This window comes from Physeter macrocephalus, chromosome 1 (genome assembly GCF_002837175.3).
Source record: "Physeter macrocephalus isolate SW-GA chromosome 1, ASM283717v5, whole genome shotgun sequence".
NCBI lineage: Eukaryota > Metazoa > Chordata > Mammalia > Artiodactyla > Physeteridae > Physeter > Physeter macrocephalus.
The window spans coordinates 76,387,181-76,411,463 of NC_041214.2; the positions used below are offsets into that span (position 1 = coordinate 76,387,181).

Consider the following 24,283-nt stretch of genomic DNA (forward strand, 5'->3'; position numbering starts at 1 on the left):
GTGAGCCATGGCCGCTGAGCCTGCGTGTCCCGAGCCTGTGCTCTGCAACGGGAGAGGCCACAACAGTGAGAGGCCCATGTACCGCAAAAAAAAAAAAAAAAAAAAAATGAGGATGAGAAAATACCCTGAGCAGGATTTGGGACAATAAGGCAGAAAAAAAACTAGGACACAATGAAAAGAGAGATTTTAGCCTCAGAGAAAGAAAATGCTTGATTGTGGGAAATAGAGTACCATAAAGGAACTGAGTGAGAATAGAACAGTCTTTATTTCTGGGGCACTTATCATGTGCCAGACACTGTGCTAGCACATCTCATTCATTATCTTATTTAATTCTCAAAACAATTCTATCAGTTGGTAGATATTTTCTTCCCCATGTTACAAGGACTGAGCCTTACAGCAGCTAAGTAGCTTGCCCAAGGTCACACTGTAGGTAAATTGCACAGTCAAGACTAAAGCCCAGGTCTGCCTGACAGGGAGCTCAAGTTCTTGACATTTTCTAGTTATCAGAATTCTCTCTCCTCCTAAATCCAAATCCCACTCCCCCACCCCCACCCCACTGCAAATACAAAAGGCAGAGAAGATATTCCATAGCAGCAGTTTTGCAGAAGACATAGTGGGGACATTTTATATAAGAGGAAAGCCTTTATCACCTGCATTTCAGGGAGTTAGGAAATGGGAAGCATGAAACAAAAATAGCAAGAATGTTGGAAGTACAGTTGATCAAGACCCTGTACTTTGGGTGTTTTTTTTAAGTTTTTTAAAAAAATTATTTATTTTATTTTATTTACTTTTGGCTGTGTTGGGTCTTTGTTGCTGTGCGCAGGCTTTCTCTAGTTGTGGTGAGCAGAGGCTACTCTTTGTTGCGGTGCGCAGGCTTCTCATTGCAGTGGCTTCTCTTGTTGCGGAGCACAAGCTCTAGATGCGCAGGCTTCAGTCCTTGTGGCTTGTGGGCTCAGTAGATGTGGTTCATGGGCTTAGTTGCTCCACGGCATGTGGGATCTTCCCGGACCAGGGCTCGAACCCGTGTCCCCTGCATTGGCAGGTGGATTCTTAACCACTGCACCACCAGGGAAGCCCCAAGACTGTACTTTAAATGCTGAACTGAGAGCAGTTGCAGAGATTGATCTTGTCTTCAGGAATATGAGCGCTTTCTCAGTGCTGAGCCACCTGCCAGTGACCCACATATCCAGCATAGGACCCTTGTGGTTATCTGGTCTTCCTCTATCAGTCTGCTCATCACCCTTCATTTGCTTAGTGTCCTGTCTTCTCTGAAAGACCATAAGTTTACTAAGGTAGAGACTGTTTTGTGGTGCTTGGTGCCATGTCTGGCATATAGTTGGTGTTCAGGATTTATTTGTGAAGAATGAAAGTATAGCATATGAAATTATAGCACTAATGACAATATTAGAAAAAAAAATCTCAAGTTAGTGACCTTTATTTCCACCCTAAAAAACTAGAAAAGGAAGAGAAAATTCAACCTGAGGTAAGCAGAAGGAAGTAGTCAAGATTAAGGTAGAAATAAATGGAATAGAAAATGTAAAGACAGTAGAGAAAGTCAAGTGAAACCAGAAGCTGGTTCTTTGAGAAAATCAATACAATTGATAAACCTCTAACCAGACTGATCAGGAGAAAAAAGGAGACACAAATTACCAATATCTGGAATGAGTGCTATGACATCACTAAAGATTCTACAGATATTAAAAAGGATAATAAGGGACTACTGTGAACTTTATGCCAATAAATTCAGCAACTTCTATGAAATGGAAAATTCTTTGAAATATACAAACTACCAAAGCTCATTCTAGAAGAAATAGATAATGTGAATAGCCTCCTGTATCTATATAGCTATTAAAGAAATACAATTTGTAGTTTGAAGTTTAAAACCTTCTCACATACACAAAAAATTCCTCCTGGTTCTGATAGCATCACTGATAAATTCTACCAAACATTTAAGGATGTGTTTGCAGAGTGAATAAGTGACAATGGATCTGAGGATAACACAGAACTAGAAAAGGACAGACAGAAAAGAAGGGGCTCCCAAGGGGTCTCTGAAAGACAATTCCTAAACTATTTTGGCTAATATTTCTACCAATGGCCTAATGAAGAAGGCTTGGTAGCCAACCTCAGAACCATTGTATAGTGGTATACGTGTGGCTGTTCATGTGTACAAACGTAACAAACTGTCCCTCTATCATTACTTAATGATTATTTTGTTCCTCTCCACTAAGCCTATTCTTGTCTTTATAAAGTTCTGAATATAACATTTCTTCAGGAATTGTTAAGGAGAACCGGGTAGATACAAATGATATGTTTATTCACCATCTTGGAACCCATTTATTCATTCAACAAACATTAACGAATCCCTTGCTATATACCAAGGACTCTCCTAAGGTCTGGATGAAAAGTCCAATAAGACATATTTCCTACCATAACAACCTCCCTGTCTAGAGATATTTACAGATGAGGAATTCAATGGTTAACATGCAGTGGATGGTGCTATGATAGAGCAATGCTCCAGTGCTATGAGACTGACAGAGGCCTCTGGAGAAGGTGATGCTTAAACTGAGTTTTGAAGCTGGAGCAGAAGTGAACTAGATGAAGAAGAGGAAAAAGTCATTTGAGCAGCACCTGCATTAGCATGAAGGCTGAAAAAGCACGTCCACTTTGGGGAATTACAGGCAGTGCACTCAGACTGTAGCAGGAGAGAGAGGTTGCAGATGACACTAGAGCAGCGAGCAGGAGGCCAGGCTCAGAGAGTTTAGGCAGAAGTGTGGGCTTTATCCTGAAAGTGGTGGGGAGCCAGGGAAGAGGCTAAGCCCAGGAGTGAAATGATTAGGCTTGAGTTTTAGATCATCCAGCTGATGAATGAATTGCAGGGCGGCCAGATTGGGGGCAGAAAGCTGAGTTTTGAGGAATTCTCAGAGGTTCAGGAAGGAAATAATGAGAGTCTGAACCTAGGTAATGTCAGGGGAGATATAAGAGTCTCAAGGTTTCCCCAGAGTGGACAAACTGGGAAAGCAGCAGCCCTGTGGAATGGCGACTGGACAGGGCACACTCCCTTCATGTGTGTGTCTCCCCCACCAAACTCCCACCCTTACACAACCGGAAAGAGGAAGGATGTGCCAGGCATGGTGCTGGGTGATTTCCAGACCTCACCTAATTCTCTCAGTAGCTGTCTACCATGTAGTATTATCGGCATTTTACAGATCAGAAATCCAGGGCTTCTGGAACTGCCTGACTCAAACTATAAACATCTATAGCATCTACTTCTTGATGCCCTAAAGATTTGTGAGCCAGTCTCACCTGTATCTCTGAGAGGTCTGCTAATTCCTTCACTTCGCTGGTTATATACGACATCTCTCATCATTAACTCACCTCATTGCCAGAAAGGTGGTACATCCTGGCTTCCTGTAGCAGCGGGAAGACCTCTGGGCATTGCCTGATGAGAGGATCCGCTTCCACCATCTCCACAAAGTACCATGGGTCCAGAAGCGGCAAACGCACGTTCTCCAGGACATAGGGAAGCAAGCAGAGTCGTTCTGACTGTTTGTGCCTGACCCAGCTCATCACAGTCTCAAACACCTGAGACTCTTCTGTCACATAAAGGTCATCGCTCTTCAAGATGTGGTACAGAGTATCCACAGGAAGTTCAAGGAACTCTTCGGAGTTCAGAATCTGCACAAAGTTCTGGATGATGTAACTTTGAACCTGCTTCTTTAGACTGTCCAAGGAATGTGTGTCTGCCAGCCTCAGTATTCCAACACAGTTTTCTGGGTTCAAGGCTTCTGTGAGGAAGCTCGCACAGGCATCCACCATCCGCAGGAACTAGGAGAACAGAAGGGCAGCAAATCAGGCCAGAAAATGACTAGTCCACAAGGAGGTTTATCAGTGAATTGTGTGTAGTAGCAAAAATTTAGAAACAACCTAAGTGACCCACAATAGAGGACTAGCTAAATAAATGAAAATACATTCATATTTTTGACAGCTCTATGGTCATTAAGAAAGCATTTTGTAGAAGAATATTAAATGACATGGAAAATGTTCATAATGTATTGAGTTGAAAAATCCATTCACTGAATCTTGATCAAGTGTCTAGATTTAATCAGCAATTCACAGGAAACATAGGGGAAAGAGGAACATGTTAAATGACACCATGCGAATACAATCAGCAAAACCCAGACTGTGGGAAACTCTACAGAGCAACCAGTTCAGTTTCTTCAACAAATACATCAAAAGGGGAAAGAGAAAAAGGGGGGTGGGGCAGGGAGGGAGAGCCGAAGCACGAAAAGAGATTTAAAAGATATATAAACCTACTACAAAGTATGCAGCTTATTTGGATCCCTGATTTAAACAAAATCTTAGAAGAGAAATGTTTACAGTGACCAACATTTGGTGATATGAAGCAATTATTATTAATTCTAAGTGTGGTAATCATGTTGTGGTTATGCTTAAAGAAAACTCAACTTTTGGAGCTATATACTGAAATATTTTCAGGTGAAATGAGAAGGCACTTCACAAAATTATACATACATTATGATCCTCTTTTTATAAAGAAAAATATATATTGAATATAGGCATAAAAAAAGACTGAAGGATATAAACCAAAATATTAACAGTTGTTATCTCTGTGTATCAGGTATCTTGGGACAAATTATGCTGCAGTAACAAACAACCCTCAAATCTCACGGGCTCACAATAATAAATGTTATTTCTCACTCACATTACAGGGCTCACAGGGCTCTTCAGTCCAAGACCAAGGATGATGGAAAAGCTCTTGACATGCCAGTTTTGCGACAGAAGGAGAAAAAAGATGGCAAACCACACAAAGGCTCTTAAAACTTTTGCTCAGAGGTGGCACATGCCATTTCCACTCACACTTAACTGGCCAGAGTAAGTCACGGGGCAAAATTTGTTGTTAAGGCAACAATAATCCTTCCGCAGAAACAGGTCCCATAGGTATAGATGGAATATACTGTATAAATAATACAAGGCACCACACTCTGTAATAACACTAAAAGATTTTTTTTTCTTTTTTTCCCTTTTCTCTTTTACTTATTTATTTATTTATTTGGCCGAGCAGGGCAGCATGTGGGATCTCAGTTCCCCGACCAGGGATCGAACCTGTGCCCCCTTCATTGGAAGCATGGAGTCTTAACCACTGGACTGCCAGGGAAGTTCTGAGATTTTTTTCTCTTGTTTTGTTTGTTTATATACTTTTAAAATCTTCTAAAATGAATAAGTCACACTTTCGTAATAAAAAATTAATTTGTAAAATTGATTGGCTTCTATGACTTATTTTTAAATTATCATCATCTTCATAAGAATATGAGTCCCGTATGTGTATATAGCACTTTACAGCTTACAAAGCCCTTTTGGATTCATCATATTATTTAATACTCATTTTACAGATGAGATGTCTCAAATGCACCTGTCCATTCTAGTTGCTGCTCTCTGGAGCTTAGCTTTGAAAGAGTTTAACTTCCTACCTTCCCTCCTTGTCCACTGGGCCCTTTAGAGGGTCAAGTTCTCAATGTTCTTGGTTTGATCAGTTAGAAGAAGGATGGAAAGAGGGGGCTGAGGGGACAGGGCCTGTTGGGGAGGGCTGGTTTGAAGACGGGGCCTACTGAGAGTACAGACGGGCAGACCTGACCAAGTGGGAGGGTGCAGCCTGCAGAGGAGAAACTCTAATGACAGGAGCTGGTGGTGGTAGGGTTATGGGGCCTGAAGGGAGGGGACAGGACTGGTCTTAGGGTGGACCATATTGACTTAGGCTTTGTTCTTCACTCCAGAGCATTCTAGGGGGCACACGTCCCTAATATGGGGGGTATCAATCCCAATTGCAAAATATTATCTTACCCTGTCAGACCACACTTTTCAATTGTCAATTCAGAAAACGCTGACCTGATGGTCAGTGTTGGAGAAAGCCTAAATTCTGCCTCAGACCACCCTGTGTGCTGGCCCCAACGGCCTGCAGATCTGCTCCTCGCATGAGCAACTGAGGAAACAGTTGAGACTGAGAAATCTAACACCTGTTTAGTTGTTTGCAGATTTTCAGTTCAAAGAGTAAAAATATAAAACCGAGACCAAGGCTCGCTGAGCCCTCAGAAGCTGTAACCAGAGCCCTCTGCGGCTCTGCCCACAGAGACATCATGAGGGCTGAAAGGGAACTCACTTAGTTGGCAGCCTCCAGAGCAAAACGGCAGGTACGCCTTGCCAGCATTTGCCTGAGAGAAAGATGATATGAAAATCAAAGAGATTTTCTAAATATGTAGACTGTCTCTGGGAGGCCACCTAAGAACCTGGTAACAAGGTTGCCTCTGGGAAGTGGAACTGGTGGGCGGAGTGAGGGTAGAGAGGGAGAATTACTTTTCACTGTTTACCTTTTTGTACCCCCTCCAATTGGTTGCCATGTGGAGGAATTATCTATTTAAAATAAATGACATTTCTCACAAGTAGAGAAAATACTAGAAGGGAATACATCAAAATGCTAATAGTGGTTATCTCAATAGAGTTTTGTAGATAAAGTTATTACAGTAATTTGTTTTTTAGACCTTGCTAAAAACAGACCAAGTTTTCTTGCTGTACAGACCAAGTTTTCTACACTGAGCATGAAGTTGCTTTTAAAATCAGGAAAAAATAAAATAAATACTTTCTTGTGATTTTCAAGTACACAATGAGAAAATAAAATAAAATGTAAAAAAAAAAAAGAGCACATACTATGTGCCAGCCTAACCAGCTCATTAAATACAACAATACTATAAAGTAGATATTTATTATCATTGCTGTTTTATAGATGAGGAAAAGATTCAGAGAAGTGAGGTAATTTCCTCAGAGACTTACAATGAGAGGTAGAGCTAAAATTGGAAATAGTCGTTCTCAGTCCAAAAATGTATGTTTTTACATTATTTCAAGTTGCCTCCGGTCAAATAGTGTGTGCACGGGACAAGGGCTTGGCAGATGCCGAGGGTCATTTGCACACTTCACTGGAAAACTCAGATGGTCTGATCTGTCCAGACCGAGGAAGGCCTGGCTGATAAGATGCCACTTGCTACCCCTGTGTGATAACCACCAATGAGCAAAGAAGGGAACAAGGAAGGAGAATAAAATCAAATACCAAAGCTCACACATGTGAACAACAGTGACCCAGACGTGTCTCTCCCCACTCAGAAACCATTCATCCACCTGTTCTTTTCCCTAATATGTATTGAGCATTATTAGATCATAGGCCCTCAACCAGGGCTGGGGGTACAGAGGTGAGCAGAAAGAGACACAGTGCCTGTGCTCATAGGAGAAGGTAGACCAGTGTGGGAGGCAAGCAGGAATCAAATAATCACATGGAATGTGTAGAGTTACAGCTAGGATAAACACTATGTAACAGTTCCGTGATTCCACTGCCCGGACTGAGAAAGTCCACTCCTACCCCTCAAGCTGTGCCCAGTGTGGCTCTAAGTCAGCACTGGGACTCTCCCTGATGGAGTCACACTTGTCTACTCACCTTCTCCAAATAGCCCCTAAGCTCACCTGTCACAGTGCTTGTCTATGCTCACACCATTTCCTCAGCCAGGACTACCATTGTCCCTCATCACTACCTGCTAAAATCCTGCTTTCCTCACCCAAGCAAGTCTGACTCTGGGGCCCCACTTTTAAAGAAAGGACTCAGGATAGCTTATCCTAATTACAACTGAGAACTCCCCTTTTAAGTTTACCTCAAAAGGAAGGAAGAATGAGTATCATGGCCATCACTTTATCTACACAGGGCTGTTTCCTTCATTCAGAGTTGTTAGATCTGGGACCAACGGATGCTCCAGAGAGTTTATGAACCCCTACATTGTATGCAAACATTTGTTTGCACAAGTGACATTTTTCTGGGAATTGTGTTTGCAGGAGACACTGGGTGGCTCTCTGGTATCCATCCACCAGAGGACAAAGCCAATACAAGAGGGAGAGCCAACCCGAAGGACCAGAAAGACACAGAGCCAGAGTCTTAATCAGACTGTGCTTTGAGCCTTCCCTGCCTCTGGACATTTTAAATTCTGGGTCGATACTTGGTTAAGAAGGAAGAAGGGGAATGGAAGAGAAGTGAAGGGAAAAGAAGTGGAGAAATCCTACCTATTCATGAAGTTCTTTCTGAAAAGCCACTTCCTCCTTCATGGTTTCTTCAACTGCCCAACATGGAATCAATTCCTCCCTCCTCTGGGCTCTACTAGGCAACTCACTTGCCCCTCTAGCAGAACACTGTCCTGCCTTGTACTATGGTCAAGCATCTCAAGGGCAGGTTCTAGGTCATCCGTGTGTTTTTATTTCCAGCAGCACCTAGCACAAACTCTGGCAAAAGGAGAGAAAGAAGGGAAGGAGAGAGAGAGAAAGAAAATATTTTTCAGATACCTAGTAGGTACCAAGATCTGTACTAGACAATTTCCCATCCATTATTTTGTTTAACGAATAAATTTTATTTTTTAATGAATATATTTTAAGTAGGTATTAATATTGCCATTTGTACAGAGGAGGAAATAGAGAATTCAAAGAGTTGAGTGTGTTGCCCAAGGTCACACAGCTGGTGGGTGGTAGAAGTGATACTGGAGATCACCTGGCTAATTTTTCTCACCGAGCATCACCTTGCCTTTGTGACTGTTGCATTGTTGAGCTAACAAAATTGCAGGAGAGTCTGAAGAGGCCTTATGAGGAGAACGGTGAGTGGGGGTTCTCCAAGTTGCCTACATTCCCTCCAAAATATGCTTCAATAAACACTTTTGAGTGTGAGGGTTGTGTAGGGCAGCATCATGGGATTCCAACCAATGGCTGGGAAACTGCTGATGTGCAGGGCAGTCATGGGGACAAGAACTTGTTCTCTTTAAAAATATCTGGTTTGGGGGCTTCCCTGGTGGTTGAGAATCCGCCTGCCGATGCAGGGGGCACGAGTTCGTGCCCCGGTCCGGGAAGATCCCACATGCCGCGGAGCGGCTGGGCCCGTGAGCCATGGCCGCTGAGCCTGCGCGTCCGGAGCCTGTGCTCCGCAACGGGAGAGGCCACAACAGTGAGAGGCCCGCGTACCGCAAAAAAAAAAAACCCAAAAAAAAAAAATCTGGTTTTTCTTCTTCATATTTAAGATTATTTAGGACTTTAGGGTAAGTTTTCTGTCTCAGCCTATTCCAATGACACATGAACTTGTTTATTAAAGCTGAGTGATGATAGATAATGGGAACAGATAGTTAACTTCCTATTTGGGAGAACATGTGAGTAAAAATTTACACCCAGGCACCTGACTCTAACAGGGAGACTAAAAATACAGTCAAAGAAACCACTTGAAACATGGCTGCAGTTCCCATGAGAAACGTCTGCCTCGAAGAGAGTGCACCCCTCCCTCCCCATCTCTACTACCCCTCTTCTGCTTCCCTTTATGCTCTCCAAAACCAGGCGTCCTAAAGAACTTCACCACTGTAATTCCACATCTCACTAGAGGTTCCTTCCACTCCAGAATAACTGAAGTACTATTTTGGTCCAAATCAGGAATTCCATTGACCATAGTCCCTACGTGGCCTTGGAGTTCTTGCAAAGGGTCTATAAAGACATTGATATTCTTACCTTCAAGTCCCAACAAATCAGTATATGTGAAGAGTGTGTTAGCTGTTGATGAAATGAATAAAATTCAAATTTATTTGAGAGTGTTTCTGAATTCATTGTGAACTTGTGTCACTATTTTTGTCTTCCCAGACAATAGATACTAAACGTAAAGCCATCCTCTTGTGAGGTCTGTATTGGTATTAAAGAGGGGTCTTCATCCAAATTGTAAATTACCACTGATCCTAATCTTCCACCTTTGCCTCTCCCTCCCTCTCAAGCCAGACACCCGCCTCTGACTCTGTGGGAATACACTCTCCCACCCCTCGGATGGCCTCTGCTCCCTCCAGACTTTCAGTGCTTCCTCTAGACTTGACTGAAAGGTCTGCTGGTTCCTGGAAGCTATACAGGGTGGGCAGAAGAGGAAAGAGCTAAGACCTGCGAAAGGCCCATTCACTAAGGGGGGCAGGTGCTGGGGGACTGGGGCACTTAGAGGTGCACCTACCTCAGAAGTGGAATCAGAGGGAAAGGGGAGGGGCAGTGCCCAAGGGTGTGGCAAGTTTGGTAGAGACTCAGGCAACAGACAGCCCCTGAGTTCTCAGAGGACATAGTGGGGGCCCCAACAGGCTAGCAGGGTGCAACAGGGTATATATGTGGGCTACACTAAGATTCAAGGGGATACATGTGGGTCACACTAAGATTCAAGGGGCAAGTCACAGCTGCGGCTTAGTGACTCAGCTCAGGGAGAGGGTGAAGGCCAGGGAGAGATATAATTGTAAGGCTTAAATAGAATGATTGTGTCTGGGACGTGGTTGAGGCTCAGGATGTTGGGGAATTGAGTATGAGTGCGTGTGTGTGTGAGTGTGTGTGGACACGTGTGTAGGGCACAGAAGAACGTACCTAAGCAGGAGCCAAGTCCTGAGAAGCAGGTCTATGAACGCAGACAGCTGCAATAGGTGGGGTAGCAGGTAGAGAAGGTGAAACCTTAAGTCTTTGCTTACGAGTTCCTTCTGCCTGGAATACGTTTCCCCAAACCCAGTTGCCACTTGTTGAAATCCTACCCATTCTATGAAGTCCACCTCCTTCAGAGCCAGAAATTTCTCAATTTCTACATTCTGCCTTGGGGTCTGGAAGCTCATTGGGACTCCTTGTTTTTGAGGCTTCAAGGGTAGTAAATGGAGGCAGGTACAGGAGCCAGAAGTTCTGGGTTTAGACCCCAGATCAAAGCTCCACCACTTGATGAGCTGGACTCTCTCTGAGCCACAGTCTCCTCATCTGGAAAGTGTTGGGAATAATAAACCCACCTTACAGGCTCATTAGGAGGGTATGGCTTGTTCACTCTCAGAAATACTGTCAATATCAAATGGGATCATGTAGGGGAAAGAACCTGATAAATTGCTACTTAAATGTGATCTATATTAAAAATTTTTATCTTTATTTCCCCCTGATAGTGTCTCACAAAGTGCCTTGAACATAGCAGATACTCAGTAATTTGTGGTAGTTAGATAGCAGAAAAAGTCAGAATCTGGTAGCAACACGGATTGTATTACAGCTAAACCCCCACATCCCACTTCCTTATTCCACAATCTATAAACGGCAACTAGGGCATTCCAGGCTTACTTACTCAGGGAAGGGTGAAAGGGTAGATGAAAGAAGACAATTTTGGCTTTTATGTTTCTAAATACACTTTTAGAACTTGCACTAGAAAAATAGTTTTGAAACACTGATTAGTGGTAATAACTGGGCCCTTTGACCTTCAAAATCCAGAATCCTAAAGAGTGTGTGCAAAAGTTTATGCCAAAACAGTAGAAATAGGAGAATGGATGATAATATATGAGTCAGCTTTTCCCACACTGGAGGAAATAACAATTCTCAGGCCTGAAAGAGAGAGGAGAAAGGGGGAGTCTAGTAATGAAGTGAGAAGCAGGTGTGGGTCCCTGGGATGGTCCCTCTGTCTCAATGCAGGCCAGAACTCCAGAGTAAGGGGGATGCTGGAAGCCCTTAGAGGCTGTGGATATGAGAACAAAAGAACATGTACCCCGACTTCCGAGATGAAATCAGAAAAGCAGCAGGCCAGTAGAGCAACAGCAGAAGAGAAACTGGAGTGTGTTGTTTCTAGACAAAGCGGGCCTCGGGCAGTTGCTCTGAGTTCTCTACAGTTCCAGATTGGCACAGGAGAGGAAAGGGATGCTTCTTGTGTTGCCCCTGAGAGGGACATGGAAATACTGAGAGGACTGGCAGACCTGAAGAGGCCTTGAAAACAGGACAAAGAAAATGCAAAATGACCAGCAAGGACTGATGGCCAGAACCAGGTGGGACTGGAGACTTTCAGTTGATGCCAGTGGGGAAGGGGCTGATGATACAGAGAGAGACCGATGGGAATGTAGACACTCCAGGAGGCGTCAGCATGGACCAATGATGCAAATGACCACGGTAAGCCTGAGCCAGATGCCCCTTTCTACAATGTTCTGGCACTGTGTAAATGCACCCTGCAACAATATAAGCAACCCAAATCCTGAACTGATAAGGCTTTCCTGAAGTGGGCTGTCATTAAGGTGACTACAGCTTCTGCCACTGGTAGAATGGGAAGCTCAGAATAGAGATTAAGTTCAATGTTAGAAAAATGATAGGTTTTTAGAAAGACAAATATCATATGATACCACTTGTATGTGGCATCTAAAAAAATGATACAAATGAACTTATTTACAAAACAGAAATAGACTCATAGACATAGACAACAAACTTATGGTTACCAAAGGGGATGGGGGGTGTGGGGAGAGATAAATTAGGAGTTTGGGATTAACATATACACACTTCTATATATAAAATAGGTAAACAACAAGGACCTACTGTATAGCACAGGGAACTATACTCAATATCTTGTAATAACCTATAATGGAAAAGAATCTGAAAAAGAATATACACATATATACACATATATATACACATGTATAACTGAATCACTTTGCTGTATACTTGAAACTAACACACTATAACTGTATTTCAATAATAAATAAAAAAACACAAAAAAATAAAAATAATAGGTTAAATCACACTTTTTTTTTTTTTGCACACCTGAGTTTGTAGCCTAAGATTTAGACCCCTATACTAATTGGAATTCAAGAACACTACAAAATTTTAAAACAGGCAAAACTAATCCATGGTGGCATGGCTAGAGTAGTAGTTACCCCTGGGGAGGTACTTTCTGGGGAGGGCATGAGGGAGCATTTTGAGATATCAGGAATGCTCTAGAGCTTGATCTGGGTGGTAGTTACAAGGTTCTATACCTATATAAGAAAAATCATCAAGCTGTACACTTAAGATATGCACATTTTACTGAACGTAAGTTATGCCTAAAAATTTAAAAGAGCAAACATTGAGATCAAACACAGAAATGCAAAGTTAAGAGAGATGCTCTGTGGGCGGCAGCAGACTCACTGGGGAGACACCTGGTAACCCCAAGTGTCCAAGGTTCCCCAGAGGGAGTTGGGTAAAAGGGTTTGCAGCTGTGCTGGTCACAGAGCACCATACTAAAGGCCCCAGCTGCCTTCAGGATCATGGCTTGTTTCAGGCCTCGCTCTGAGGGGTGGGTGCAGTATGTGTGGTGAAGAACACACAGGCTATGCACAGCAGTTAACTCAGGCTCGTCCTTTTCATTAGCCGTGAAACCCTGAGCATTTCCTTAGCCTTGTTGAATCTTATTTCCCTCGTCTATAAATTGGGGGTAAAAATACCTACCTCACTTTAAATGAGATAATACAGGCAAAATAGTTGTTCTGAAATACTCTGAAAACGGCAACCGTTACTATCCTGTAGACCCAGGAAATTAACCCTGATTTCTTAACACTCACAGTAGCCACACAGTATCACTGATTGACAAGGGGAATGTGTGGGAGAGGGTGCATCAGATAGGCAACAGGTTGATTTTATCTGGATGGTGGTAAAGAAAGCATTGGGCTGGTTTTCTTGCCTAGATCAACCGGCTATTCTGATGTTGGGTAGACATAATCTGTGGGTCCCTGTCAATAAGAACAGAAATTCGGGCTTCCCTGGTGGCGCAGTGGTTGAGAATCCGCCTGCCGATGCAGGGGACACGGGTTCGAGCCCTGGTCCGGGAAGATCCCACATGCCGCGGAGCAACTAGGCCCATGAGCCACAACTACTGAGCCTGCGCGTCTGGAGCCTGTGCTCCGCAACAAGAGAGGCCATGATAGTGAAGAGGCCCGCGCACCACGATGAAGAGTGGCCCCCGCTTGCTGCAACTAGAGAAAGCCCTCGCACAGAAACGAAGACCCAACACAGCCAAAAATAAATAAATAAATAAATAAATAGAATAAAAGATTAGAATATTAAAAAAAGAACAGAAATTCATCTGTACCTTACAGTAATGGGACCTACTTTTACCTAGGTGCCTGGCTCTTAGTAGGTGCTTAAAAATGAACAAGTGTCAGTATTAGCCTGTGGAATACTTCCTCCTCTACTAGCCCATGGCATTTCCAAGAGCCAGAATTGGGCTTCTTAGTGTCCTGTTATAGGAGGTCAGGCAAATTTTGATGGCAGGTCCTCATATTCAGCTAGTGATGAACAAGAGCACCACATATTCACTGGCTCAACATGGTACATGTATGTACCATGTTCCAAGTACTGGGAAGCCAAGACGCCAACCCAGGCTATCAAGTCAGCCACTGACCACATGGCTACCTCATCATATAGGTCTCACCAGCATCCATCCTGTCATTAGCAAAAGATATAAGAGGAAAATAAGCAATCCCAGGACTTTCACCAAAGTCCCCTCAGACTGCCACCATGATGAAAGTTACATCACCTCCCCATGGGGTGCTGTGAAGACACCACACGGGCCCTCTCAGGCTCGGCCCAGGTGATCAGGCTGCCACTCCGACATCCCTCTTTCTTTCCTCACTTCAGCCGTAGGGACTCAGCCTGACCTCCTTTTTCATCCAAGCCCCTTCTAACCAGCTGCTCTGTATCTTGGGGATCCTTCCATCTAAGACTAAATGCAGGATGAGTATGGTCTCCCTGACCTCACACCTTCTTGCTGCCCTGAAGATAAGCTCACAAGCCCTTATTCTTTCATGAGGTTTTAATAATAAAAATGAAACTAACAGATAAGGCAAACTTCCCCAAACAAACATGGCAAAGTCCTCCAAGATTAAAAAATTGCCCAAGTTTTTATAGTCATTGGCCCTGATCTGTAGTTTCTGAGTACCTGGCTTATCTAGAACTCAGAAGCCTAGAAGTCCAGTTAAGGCAAGGGAGGGACATTTGCTTCTCTGGAGCCTCCACTGGATGACAATCATCTTAAAATCCCTGCCTCACATGTGAACAGGTTACTTGGGCCTTTTCTCTTAGGTGCTTCTCTTACTTTTACCTTCCCAAAAACTATTTAGAGAAAATATGTTCCTCACCAAAATTGGCTACTAAATTGTAGCCAGGTTACTGCAAATCTCCTCAAGTGGGCAGATCATGCAGTACCTGACACACCCAAAATTTCCTCCAAAGAAACTGTCTGGCCCTATGCCATACCTCACTGGACCAATGGGCCCTTGACCCAAGGGCAATCAGTGTTAACAGGCTAGCCACTCGTGAAGTGGCCTCACGTGAAAACTCTTTTCAAAGAGCCATAGTGGTGATTGGCTTGGTCAACTGAATTCTCCCTTCTGCCTCTCTGGACTGGGAAATCCTGAGAGAGAAGCAATCAGTGTTTAACAGGAAGAGATTAAGAGGAGGCCTGAGAAGAGAAGCAGAAAATGAGAGAGCAGCTGAGTCACATCAAAGGTGTGAAAATTAAGAAACCTCTACTACTGGATGTCGCAGGGAAACCAAGATAATCTGATTCCCGCTGATTTCAGTCCCACCAAGGTGGTATTGGCTTCTGTGGAGGTTCTAAAATGACAAAATAAAATGCCAACTCTGGCACACTTTCCCTGAAAGGCAGGTATTATTGTCATCCTAATTTTACAAATGAGAAAGCTGAGTTTCAGAAAATTTAAGTAACTTGTCCACAGCCACACAGCAAATAAGTGACTGAACTGGGATAAAAACCCAGGTTCTGCCTGACTCCAAAGCCCATGTTCTTTCTGTTCCACCACCCTGCCTTCTAAGAGACCATTACAGATAACTGTATATGTTTGACATCTAGAGAGTCCCCAACGATATTATCCAGCATTGAAAAGAACAAGACAGCTCTACACATGCTGACCCGTAACAACCTCCAAAAATTATTGTGAAGCCAAATAAAGCAAGACGTCAAAATAGAGTGTTTGGGCTTCCCTGGTGGCGCCGTGGTTGGGAGTCCGCCTGCCGATGCAGGGAACACGGGTTCGTGCCCCGGTCCGGGAGGATCCCACATGCCGCGGAGCGGCTGGGCCCGTGAGCCATGGCCACTGGGCCTGCGCGTCCGGAAAAAGAGTGTTTACTGTGCCAACATTTGTGTTTAAAAAATGGAGGCAATGAGTGAGAGTGATAGATGCACATATACACTGTACGTGCATAGAACAGGAAGGACAGCAAGACAGGATAAAGGAAGCTAAGAATGAAGACGGCAAATGTTTCACTGTATCTCCTTATATTTCTGAATTTAGAATGGGCATATGTCTTATCCATCCAAAAGAGTAAATAATATTTTAAAACCACAGAGTGATTTCAACAACCTATAAACGTCTGTCCCTTATGGTGCCTTCAGGCATGAAAATATTCCCAGTTTTCTATGTCTGAGACTTCAAAGCAAGTAGTCCAGAAACAATATCAGTCAGAAAGAGAGTTAAACAGATGTCCAAAAGCTCACAGTACCCTTTTATTTTCATAAGAATTAACACTCACAGGAAAATGAATAAAATAGCTTCAGAGAGAAACCTACTATTTTTGGCCAAGAAAGTAAATAAAATTTGAAAAATTTTGAGGTGAGGGATTACCAGAATAGGAGAATCAACAATAAACAAAGCTTGCTGTAGTTCTATCCTGTCTCCATCTTCCTCTTCAATCCCTCTCATTAAAGCTCATTAAACTCTCCACTGAAGCTCACCACTTGGAGAAAATGAAAAGAAGAAGACGGAGAAGACAAAACTTTATGCCAAAATAATCTCCAGGTATATTAAAGATTTAGGTATCAAGTCTGTAGATGTAAAAAGACTAAATGAACTTATAAATGAGTAAGTACATAATCAAGCGATGGGGAAGGTCTTTCTAAAAAAGGCACACTAAAGGCAAAATCCATCAAAGAAATGATCAATAAACCTGACTAAATACTAGTTTTAAGCTTTGTACATTAAAAAACTATAACTAAAAATTATGAGTCATATTACCAATGGAAAATATTTGCAACAGTATTACAAAATATTAGAGTCTTTACTCTCTAAACGGTTTTTATAGGTCTCTTGGAAAATCACCCAAAACTGAAAGGAGAACAAGAAACAGAAACACAAACTCCATCCATAATGAAACCAAGAGACATCAGTAACCCCAAACCACACAATATAAAGACTGGTAAGTGACTTTGCTGAGAGGACAGAGGTCACACTAAGTTTGTCCCTAAGAATCCAAAAAAGTAGGAATATTAAAGTCCCCCCAAACCAGGAAGACCAGGACAGGTGGGAGCTGACAGCAGGGAGTTGGTTTAAGAAGTTAAGCCTCCTGGTTCTCCTCCTTACTTCTTGCAGTCTAACAACTCCCACTCCCACTGGAAAAGACAACTTATCCTATGGAGAAACAAGACCAGAAAGGTTCTGGACTCAGGGACACCAGAAACTGAAGAAGACACATGAGGACATCTTACTTAAAATAAAGGGGTTAAGCAAAGATTTGCACACATACCCACACCTACGTACCCGGTCCAGAATACATGCAGTTGTCGTATAACCCCCGGCAAAAGACTGACGATCTTTATCTGGAGAAACTGAACAGCCCTAGGAAAAGTTCAGCAACTATTGACATTGGAGGAGCCCAAATAAAAAACTGGCAGGCCACCTGATAACCCTAGTAAAACTCTCTAGTCTGCTCGCTTCCCATTCTACTCCATGTGCACTGAGTTGAACCTAGTATGTTAAGGCCTCAGTATAAAATATGACTGGATAGCAAGGGTATTTGAGGAAACCCTCTGTAGTAGTTGAATGGTGGCTCCCCAAAATATATGTCAACATCTTAATCCCAAGAATCTGTGACTGTAACCTTATATGGCAAAAGAGTAAATGTTACTTTATATGGCACAAGGCATGACTAGGTTAAGTAGCATGAGAGGAGAAGCTTACCTGGTGGGCCCTACATACAATCATGTATATCTTTATAAAACACAGACACACAGGACACACAGAAGAGGAGGAGACAATGCGACATGACTGCAGAGATTGGAGTGGAGTGAAGAGATGCCAAAAAGCCACCAGAAACTGGAAGAGGGCAAAGAACAGATTCTCTGTTAGAGTCTCCACAGGGAGTATGGCCCTGCTGACACTTTGATTTTGGACTTCTATCCTTCAGAACTGTGACAGAATAAATTTCTGTTGCTTTAAGCCACCCAGTTTGTGGTAATTTGTTATGGTAGCAGTCCTAGGAAACTGATACACCCTCTAAGATGAAAGTTGGAGACCTAAGCAAACACACAGAGTAAAGGAACTCAAAAGAAAGAGAAGGCAGAAGAAAACTTCAAACATATTATAATAGTCTCCAAGAAATAAGAATAGGGATCTATTAAAATAAATAGCAAGGATATGGTGGCAGAAATTAAAAACTCACAGAAGAGTTGAAATATACAGTTGAGAAAATCTCCTAGAAAGTAAAACAAAAAGGTCATTAGGAAAGAAAAGGTAAGAAAAAAATTAAATTAAATTCAGAAGGTGTGACACTTAACTAATAATAGCTCCAGAGCAGAGAATAGATAAAAGAGTTGGAAGGAAAGTATCAAAGAGAAAATACAAGAAAAGTTCCCAGAATTGAAAGACATGAATCTTCCAATAGAAGAAATGAACATAATGAATGAAAAAAGACCCACAGCAATTGTAAGTGCTGTTGCAGAAACGAATCTATTGACATAAAAAAAATGATGATAATACAATATGGATGAAATAGATGAAAAAACATGTGTCCAGTGGTAACCTATTCTTACAAAATATGTACATAATAGATAACAATATAGAGCACTGCCTTCAAAATGTCAAAGAAAATTATTTTCAACCTTGAATTTTAAACCCAGGCAAAATATCAATCAAATATGAAAGGAAAACAAAAATATTTTTAGACATTTAAGTCTCAAAAAATTTGTCTCTTAAATACTCTTTCATTGTAAGATATTAAAGATTGTGATCCATTAAAATGTGGGAGTATACAAGAAAGAAGATATGGGATCCAGGAAGAGAAAATCCAACTTAGAAAGGAGGTAAAAGGAACTCCCAGGATGACAGCAAAGGGAACTCCCAGGATAACAACTGTGCAACAGGCCTAGAGAGTGACCAGTTAAAATTAGAGCAGGAGGAGAGAGGGAAAAGTAGTTATCTAAAATTGATGCATCGAGAGATAACAGTGTACACAAATCATTTAGAAATCTGGAAGTAGATAAAAGAAGAAACATTTAAAAACATGTGAAAGTAATTGTTCCAGAAGAGTAGGCTGAAGGAGGGGGTGGGAATAGGAGATTACTTCTTCATTTTAAGACTTTTAGCTATAGTTTACTTTTTAAGCTTGCATTAGTTTCGTATGGCCGTCACAATAAATTAGCACAAACTTGGCAATTTAACCAACCAGAAATTTATTCTCTCACAGTTTTGGTAGTCAGAGGTCTGAAATCAAGTTGTCAGTAGAGTTGGCTCTCTCTGCAGGCTCTGAAGGAGATTCCTTTCCATGTCTCTCTCCTATCTTCTGTCTCCTTGGTATTCCCTGGTTTGGTTGTTTTACTGACAAGGAAACTGGAGCACAGCAAAATTATGAAATACACCCAAAGTCACACAGCCAATAAGTGGTGGAGCTGGCATTTAAATCCAGCAGTGTGGCTCCAAGCTGTGCTATTACCACCCTGCTAGCTGCCTCTGTATAATCAATGCACAGATAAGGACCTGGAAGTGTATATACTAAGGAAGCTGCCATATTGCCTCTGAATAGAAGGAGGTTGTAGGTAATTTTTATGTTCTTTCTGCTTGTATGGATTTCTAATTTTCTGAAATGAGTTTGTAATGTTATTACAATTTATAAATATTAAAAACTGCATTTTAAAAACAACATTATCTCCTCAGCCTATCGTATAAGACATACTTTCAGTTAATGGGAAAAACAGGAGACCTTGTTACTAGATCCAACACTGTCACTCAAGGCACACAGTAAGTGCTCAATACAATTTGTATTCATCAAGCATCTACTCTGGTGTCAGACACTGTACTTGAAGCAATAAATGCTATTACTATTATTATTGTCAGTGTTACCTGTTCATCTTTAGACAAGTCAACAACACTTTCTGGACCCCAGGAAAGCATATTAGCATGAAGGTAACAATGACAACTGTGGTTTGATTGAATTATGGTGAATGGGGTGATTCTGCTCAAGCTTATTGGTCCTTTGGGGGGAAGCAGTGAAGAAGGGATACTTGCCTTGTAAGAGAAATTTCCAAAAAACATAAAAGCTGAACTATATAGAGTCCCTTCCATAACACAAGAAGGATTTCCCTGAAGTTAGACTGGTGGAATAGTAGGTAGAGACGATGAGTTGGGGATGTTGAGCATGAGGTTGCTGAGACCCTCCCTCTACATAACAAAGGATGTTTCCCTGCCAGTGAATAAGGCTGAGGGTTTAAGCAGATAAGGAGAGAGAAATGACAAGGGGCTGGGTGAACAGGTGGTAACTGACTTGGCCACATTGCCAGGTAAGGCATGACCAGTCCTTTGGGAAGTAACTTGTTCTGTATCTTTAAAATGCCCTGAGGAAACTGAGACAAAATTGGCTAACACTGCAGAAACCCATTACTCAGAATCATCAGTGCTGTTCCATGGTTGATTTTTCTCCCTCTTTACACTTTCCCTTCCTTGCTGGGCTTCCTAAATCCTGCCTAGACTCCAGCCTCACAAAGATAATCCAATTGCCCAAGATCTTGACCCTAGACCCCTCTTTCCCCACCTTCCCAGACTTTGTTTTCTGTTCTTTTCAACTGCTGACCTACTGATGATCTAAGAGGATGCCAACTCCCAAACTCCCAAACCATGGACAAGATCTGATGCTTGTCTTCAGTCCCTGGGAGTGACCTGGCCTGTCCCTGGACTCTGTTTATCATAAATCTCAACATCCTCAGTGGATAATCTCTGTCATAACCCAATGGAACCGAGCTCAAGGTGTAATCTTAGACCTAGGCAAAGATGGTAACTCAAGCTAGAACTCCTGTGATAATTGTGGATGCAATTGACATAATCTGTGTGCCTAATTATTTTATGAAGCTAACTATAATTATTATAATCAGACTGAAACAAACACAGTTAAATGCAAACAATAAAACTTAATTCTGAGGGTTCTCTATTCATCTTCCATGACACCCCTCATGAGAAATGCTCTTCTTTCACCCCCACCACAATTGCTGAGCAGCAAAGTTCCTGCTTCCCCTGGAATCTAGACACTGCTCCCTGAGAGGCTGCATGGTATAGTGGCATACATGTGGCCCCTGGGCTCAGAAAGCCCAGGGTTCAAATCACAGCCTTGTGTCTTATTCTCTATGTGCCTTGCTTTCCCAACCCACAAAGTAGGGGAAAGTGACTATCCCCCTGGGTTGTGCTAAGGAGTAGAAGGTACATATATGAATTGGTGACTGCAGTCCCCACTCCAATTAGGCTTCTATACATTGTAGTCATTTTTCCTGGAGTCAGGAACCAAGTGTAGGTTCTAGGCAACAAGCTCCCCTGGATTCATTGCATTAAGGGGTCAATGACTCAGCTCTCCACTCCCCGGGAAATTTCAAGTAAGCACAAGCCCAGCTAAGTGTGTATGTGTGTCCCAGGTACAGGCCTGGGAGCCAGGCCAGGCAGGTCTCCAGAGAATTGCTGCTTTTTTCTCTCCAGAGGAGAGAACTGGGCCTGTTTGTTCACACACCTGGAAAAGGTTAGCAGCTTCCAGGACCCGCTGGACGTTCTGCTTGGTGATCAGAGCCTTGCTGGTGTACGTGTAGTCCAGAAGAGTGTGCATGGTCTCTGCGTCGACCCCTTTGATGATGATCCTCTCCTCATACTTTTCCTTTAAATCATTGCAGAACATGGCCCTGGGAGAGAGATATATGAATGTGAGTCCAACCGTAACTCTTGGTTCCAAATCTAAACAGACCCCCTTCAGACCAGTCTGCCCCCATGGGACAGTGAGGTTCCCAAGGTCGGGACCCGGGCCGATTGCTCTCTGTCCCTCAGCACCCAGGACCCACCAGACGTTCCATGAGTGCTTACTGAACTAACGTGTCCTGCTCTGCTGGGCCCAAGTGTCGTCCCCAAGGCAGTCCCAGATCTGAAGGGACACCAGGAGCCCTACTGGCACACCTGGTAGGATCTAAAGCGCCTTTATATTGGCCTAAAGTGTGGAATTCTTCGATGCCAAAGCCTTTTCCCAGAAACTGTGCTAACTGAGGCAGTATCCACCAGGGTGGAGTGCTGGTGACAGAGTGTACTTTCTAGAGCTGGGACTTCCACCCCAACACAGAAGGGATTATACCCCTAAATCCTGTTCCTACTCCCTTTGCCTCACCGCCTATTTAACTCTGGAAATCACTCCTCAGTTTCTTTCCCCTAATTTCCTCATCTACAAAACAAAGGTAACTGCTGTGGTTTTCCAGGAACAAACATCAAAAAGTCAGGAAGAAAGACATTGAGAAAAGAGAGAGAGAAAGAGAGGAAGAAATCACTTGACAAGCTGATTTTTTTGTTGTTTAATTTATTATTTTTGGCTGTGTTGGGTCTTTGTTGCGCGCGGGCTTTCTCTAGTTGCGGCGAGCAGGGGCTACTCTTCATTGCGGTACGCGGGCTTCTCATTACGGTGGCTTCTCTTGTTGAGGAGCACGGGCTCTAGGCACGTGGGCTTCAGTAGCTGTGGTTCATGGGCTCAGTAGTTGTGGCTCGTGGGCTCTAGAGCGCAGGCTCAGTAGTTGTGGCACGCGGGCTTCGTTGCTCTGCGGCATGTGGGATCTTCCCGGACCAGGGCTTGAACCTGTGTCTCCTGCATTGGCAGGCGGATTCTTAACCACTGCACCACCAGGGAAGCCCCAACAAGCTGATGTTTGAACCTGTTGTTTTAGCCCATGAGATCTTCTCCCCTGGGTCTCCCTCTGTCCTTTTTCCTGTCTTTGTTTTAATCAATAATAATCTTCCTACACTTTCCCTCCTCTTCTCTCCTCTCTCAACTGGCCTCTTCCCCCTCCCCAACAAGAATATGACAGCATGACACAGAGAGCAAATGTGAATTCTGCAAAGTTAACAAATGCCAGCCTGGAACCAGAAGAGCAGTGGTGTCATTTGGGCAGACGACTGATTTACAAGCCAGTATTTTCAGCCATAAAGTCTCTTGGCCAGAGGGGCACAGAGCCATCTGTGGAACCACACATGTTGTAAAGTGAGGTCATGAAGCACTCACCTGGCTGCCTCCTGATTCCACAGCGAACCCTGCCATCGAGGCAACCACACAATTTCTTCCCAGCTCAGCCTGTCTTCCTGGGAGGAGTCGGACAACCTCACTCCCTAAACCTCCCTTTGTTTGTCTCTAGAGCAGAGCTGCCCAATAGAAATATGATGCAAGCTGTATGTGTAATTTAAAATTTTCTAGTAACCATAATTTTTACATAAAAAATAAGAGATAAAATTAATTTTAATCTTTTATTTAACCTAATACATACAGAAATATTATCATGTCAACAGGTAGTAGATATTTTTAGTTATTAATGAGAAAATTTACATTCTTTTTTTTCATACTAAGTCTTCAAGATCCCTCAGGTATACCTTACACTTAAAGTACATCTCGATCCAGACTAGCCATAATTCAAACGCTCAATAGCCACACGTGGCTAGTGGCTACTGTAGTAGGCAGCGCAGCTCCAGAGCATCAGTCCTGAACTCTGCTGTTGGGTCACCCAGATCTGCAATCATCTCAGGGGGTAAAGTGAATGTTACCTACATGAATGTCGTGTACATGAATATATGGGTAATAGGACATTTAGCAGGAGAGGGTGGGCAGTGATGATGGGGTCAAATGCAGCTTCATGTAACTGAGGCAACATATCAGTGGAATCCTACCAAAGTGAAATTTAGAAGTACCCCTTCACCTAAAATGTGATTTTAAAATCAGTAAAAGGTGAATTTTGTTGAATCTACATGATCTCAAACATTCTAATGAAAACTGAAAAAGTCTTCTGTAGAGATGTTTTAATATTAAATGAGATAGGTATATAAATTGTCTAATTCAATGCCTTGCACTTCAAGGGGCTCTTCTGAAGCCTATGTATTTTGGGGGTCCCATGTGACATGACTATTGGGATCTCTGGGATCATTTGGACTCTTGATCAGGCTGTCACTGCTAGACACAGCTTCTGAATTCTCTTGGAATCAGTCACTGAATAACATCCTGGCCCAGCTCAGCCAATACTTAACTGGGTGTCTGGAATCCCCTGAAGCCAACCCTCAATAGCTAGTGATGTGTTAGGGGTATGGGGGAGCAAGATGAGGGAGGGGACGAGACCAAGACAGAAGTCATACAGAAAGTCACTTTGGCCTAG

The 24,283-nt window shown here is 42.9% G+C and overlaps 1 protein-coding gene across 1 annotated transcript in view; it reads right to left on the reverse strand.

The window, feature by feature from the left end:
* Positions 1–24,283, reverse strand: part of KLHL6 (kelch like family member 6) — a 58,888-nt gene that overhangs the window by 16,355 nt on the left and 18,250 nt on the right. The window contains exons 2-3 of the mRNA XM_007112625.4: positions 21,628–21,793; positions 3,376–3,825 (exon numbers count right to left, since the gene is read on the reverse strand). Of these exons, the coding sequence (XP_007112687.1) occupies positions 3,376–3,825; positions 21,628–21,793 (616 nt within the window). The remainder of the gene's footprint in view (positions 1–3,375; positions 3,826–21,627; positions 21,794–24,283) is intronic.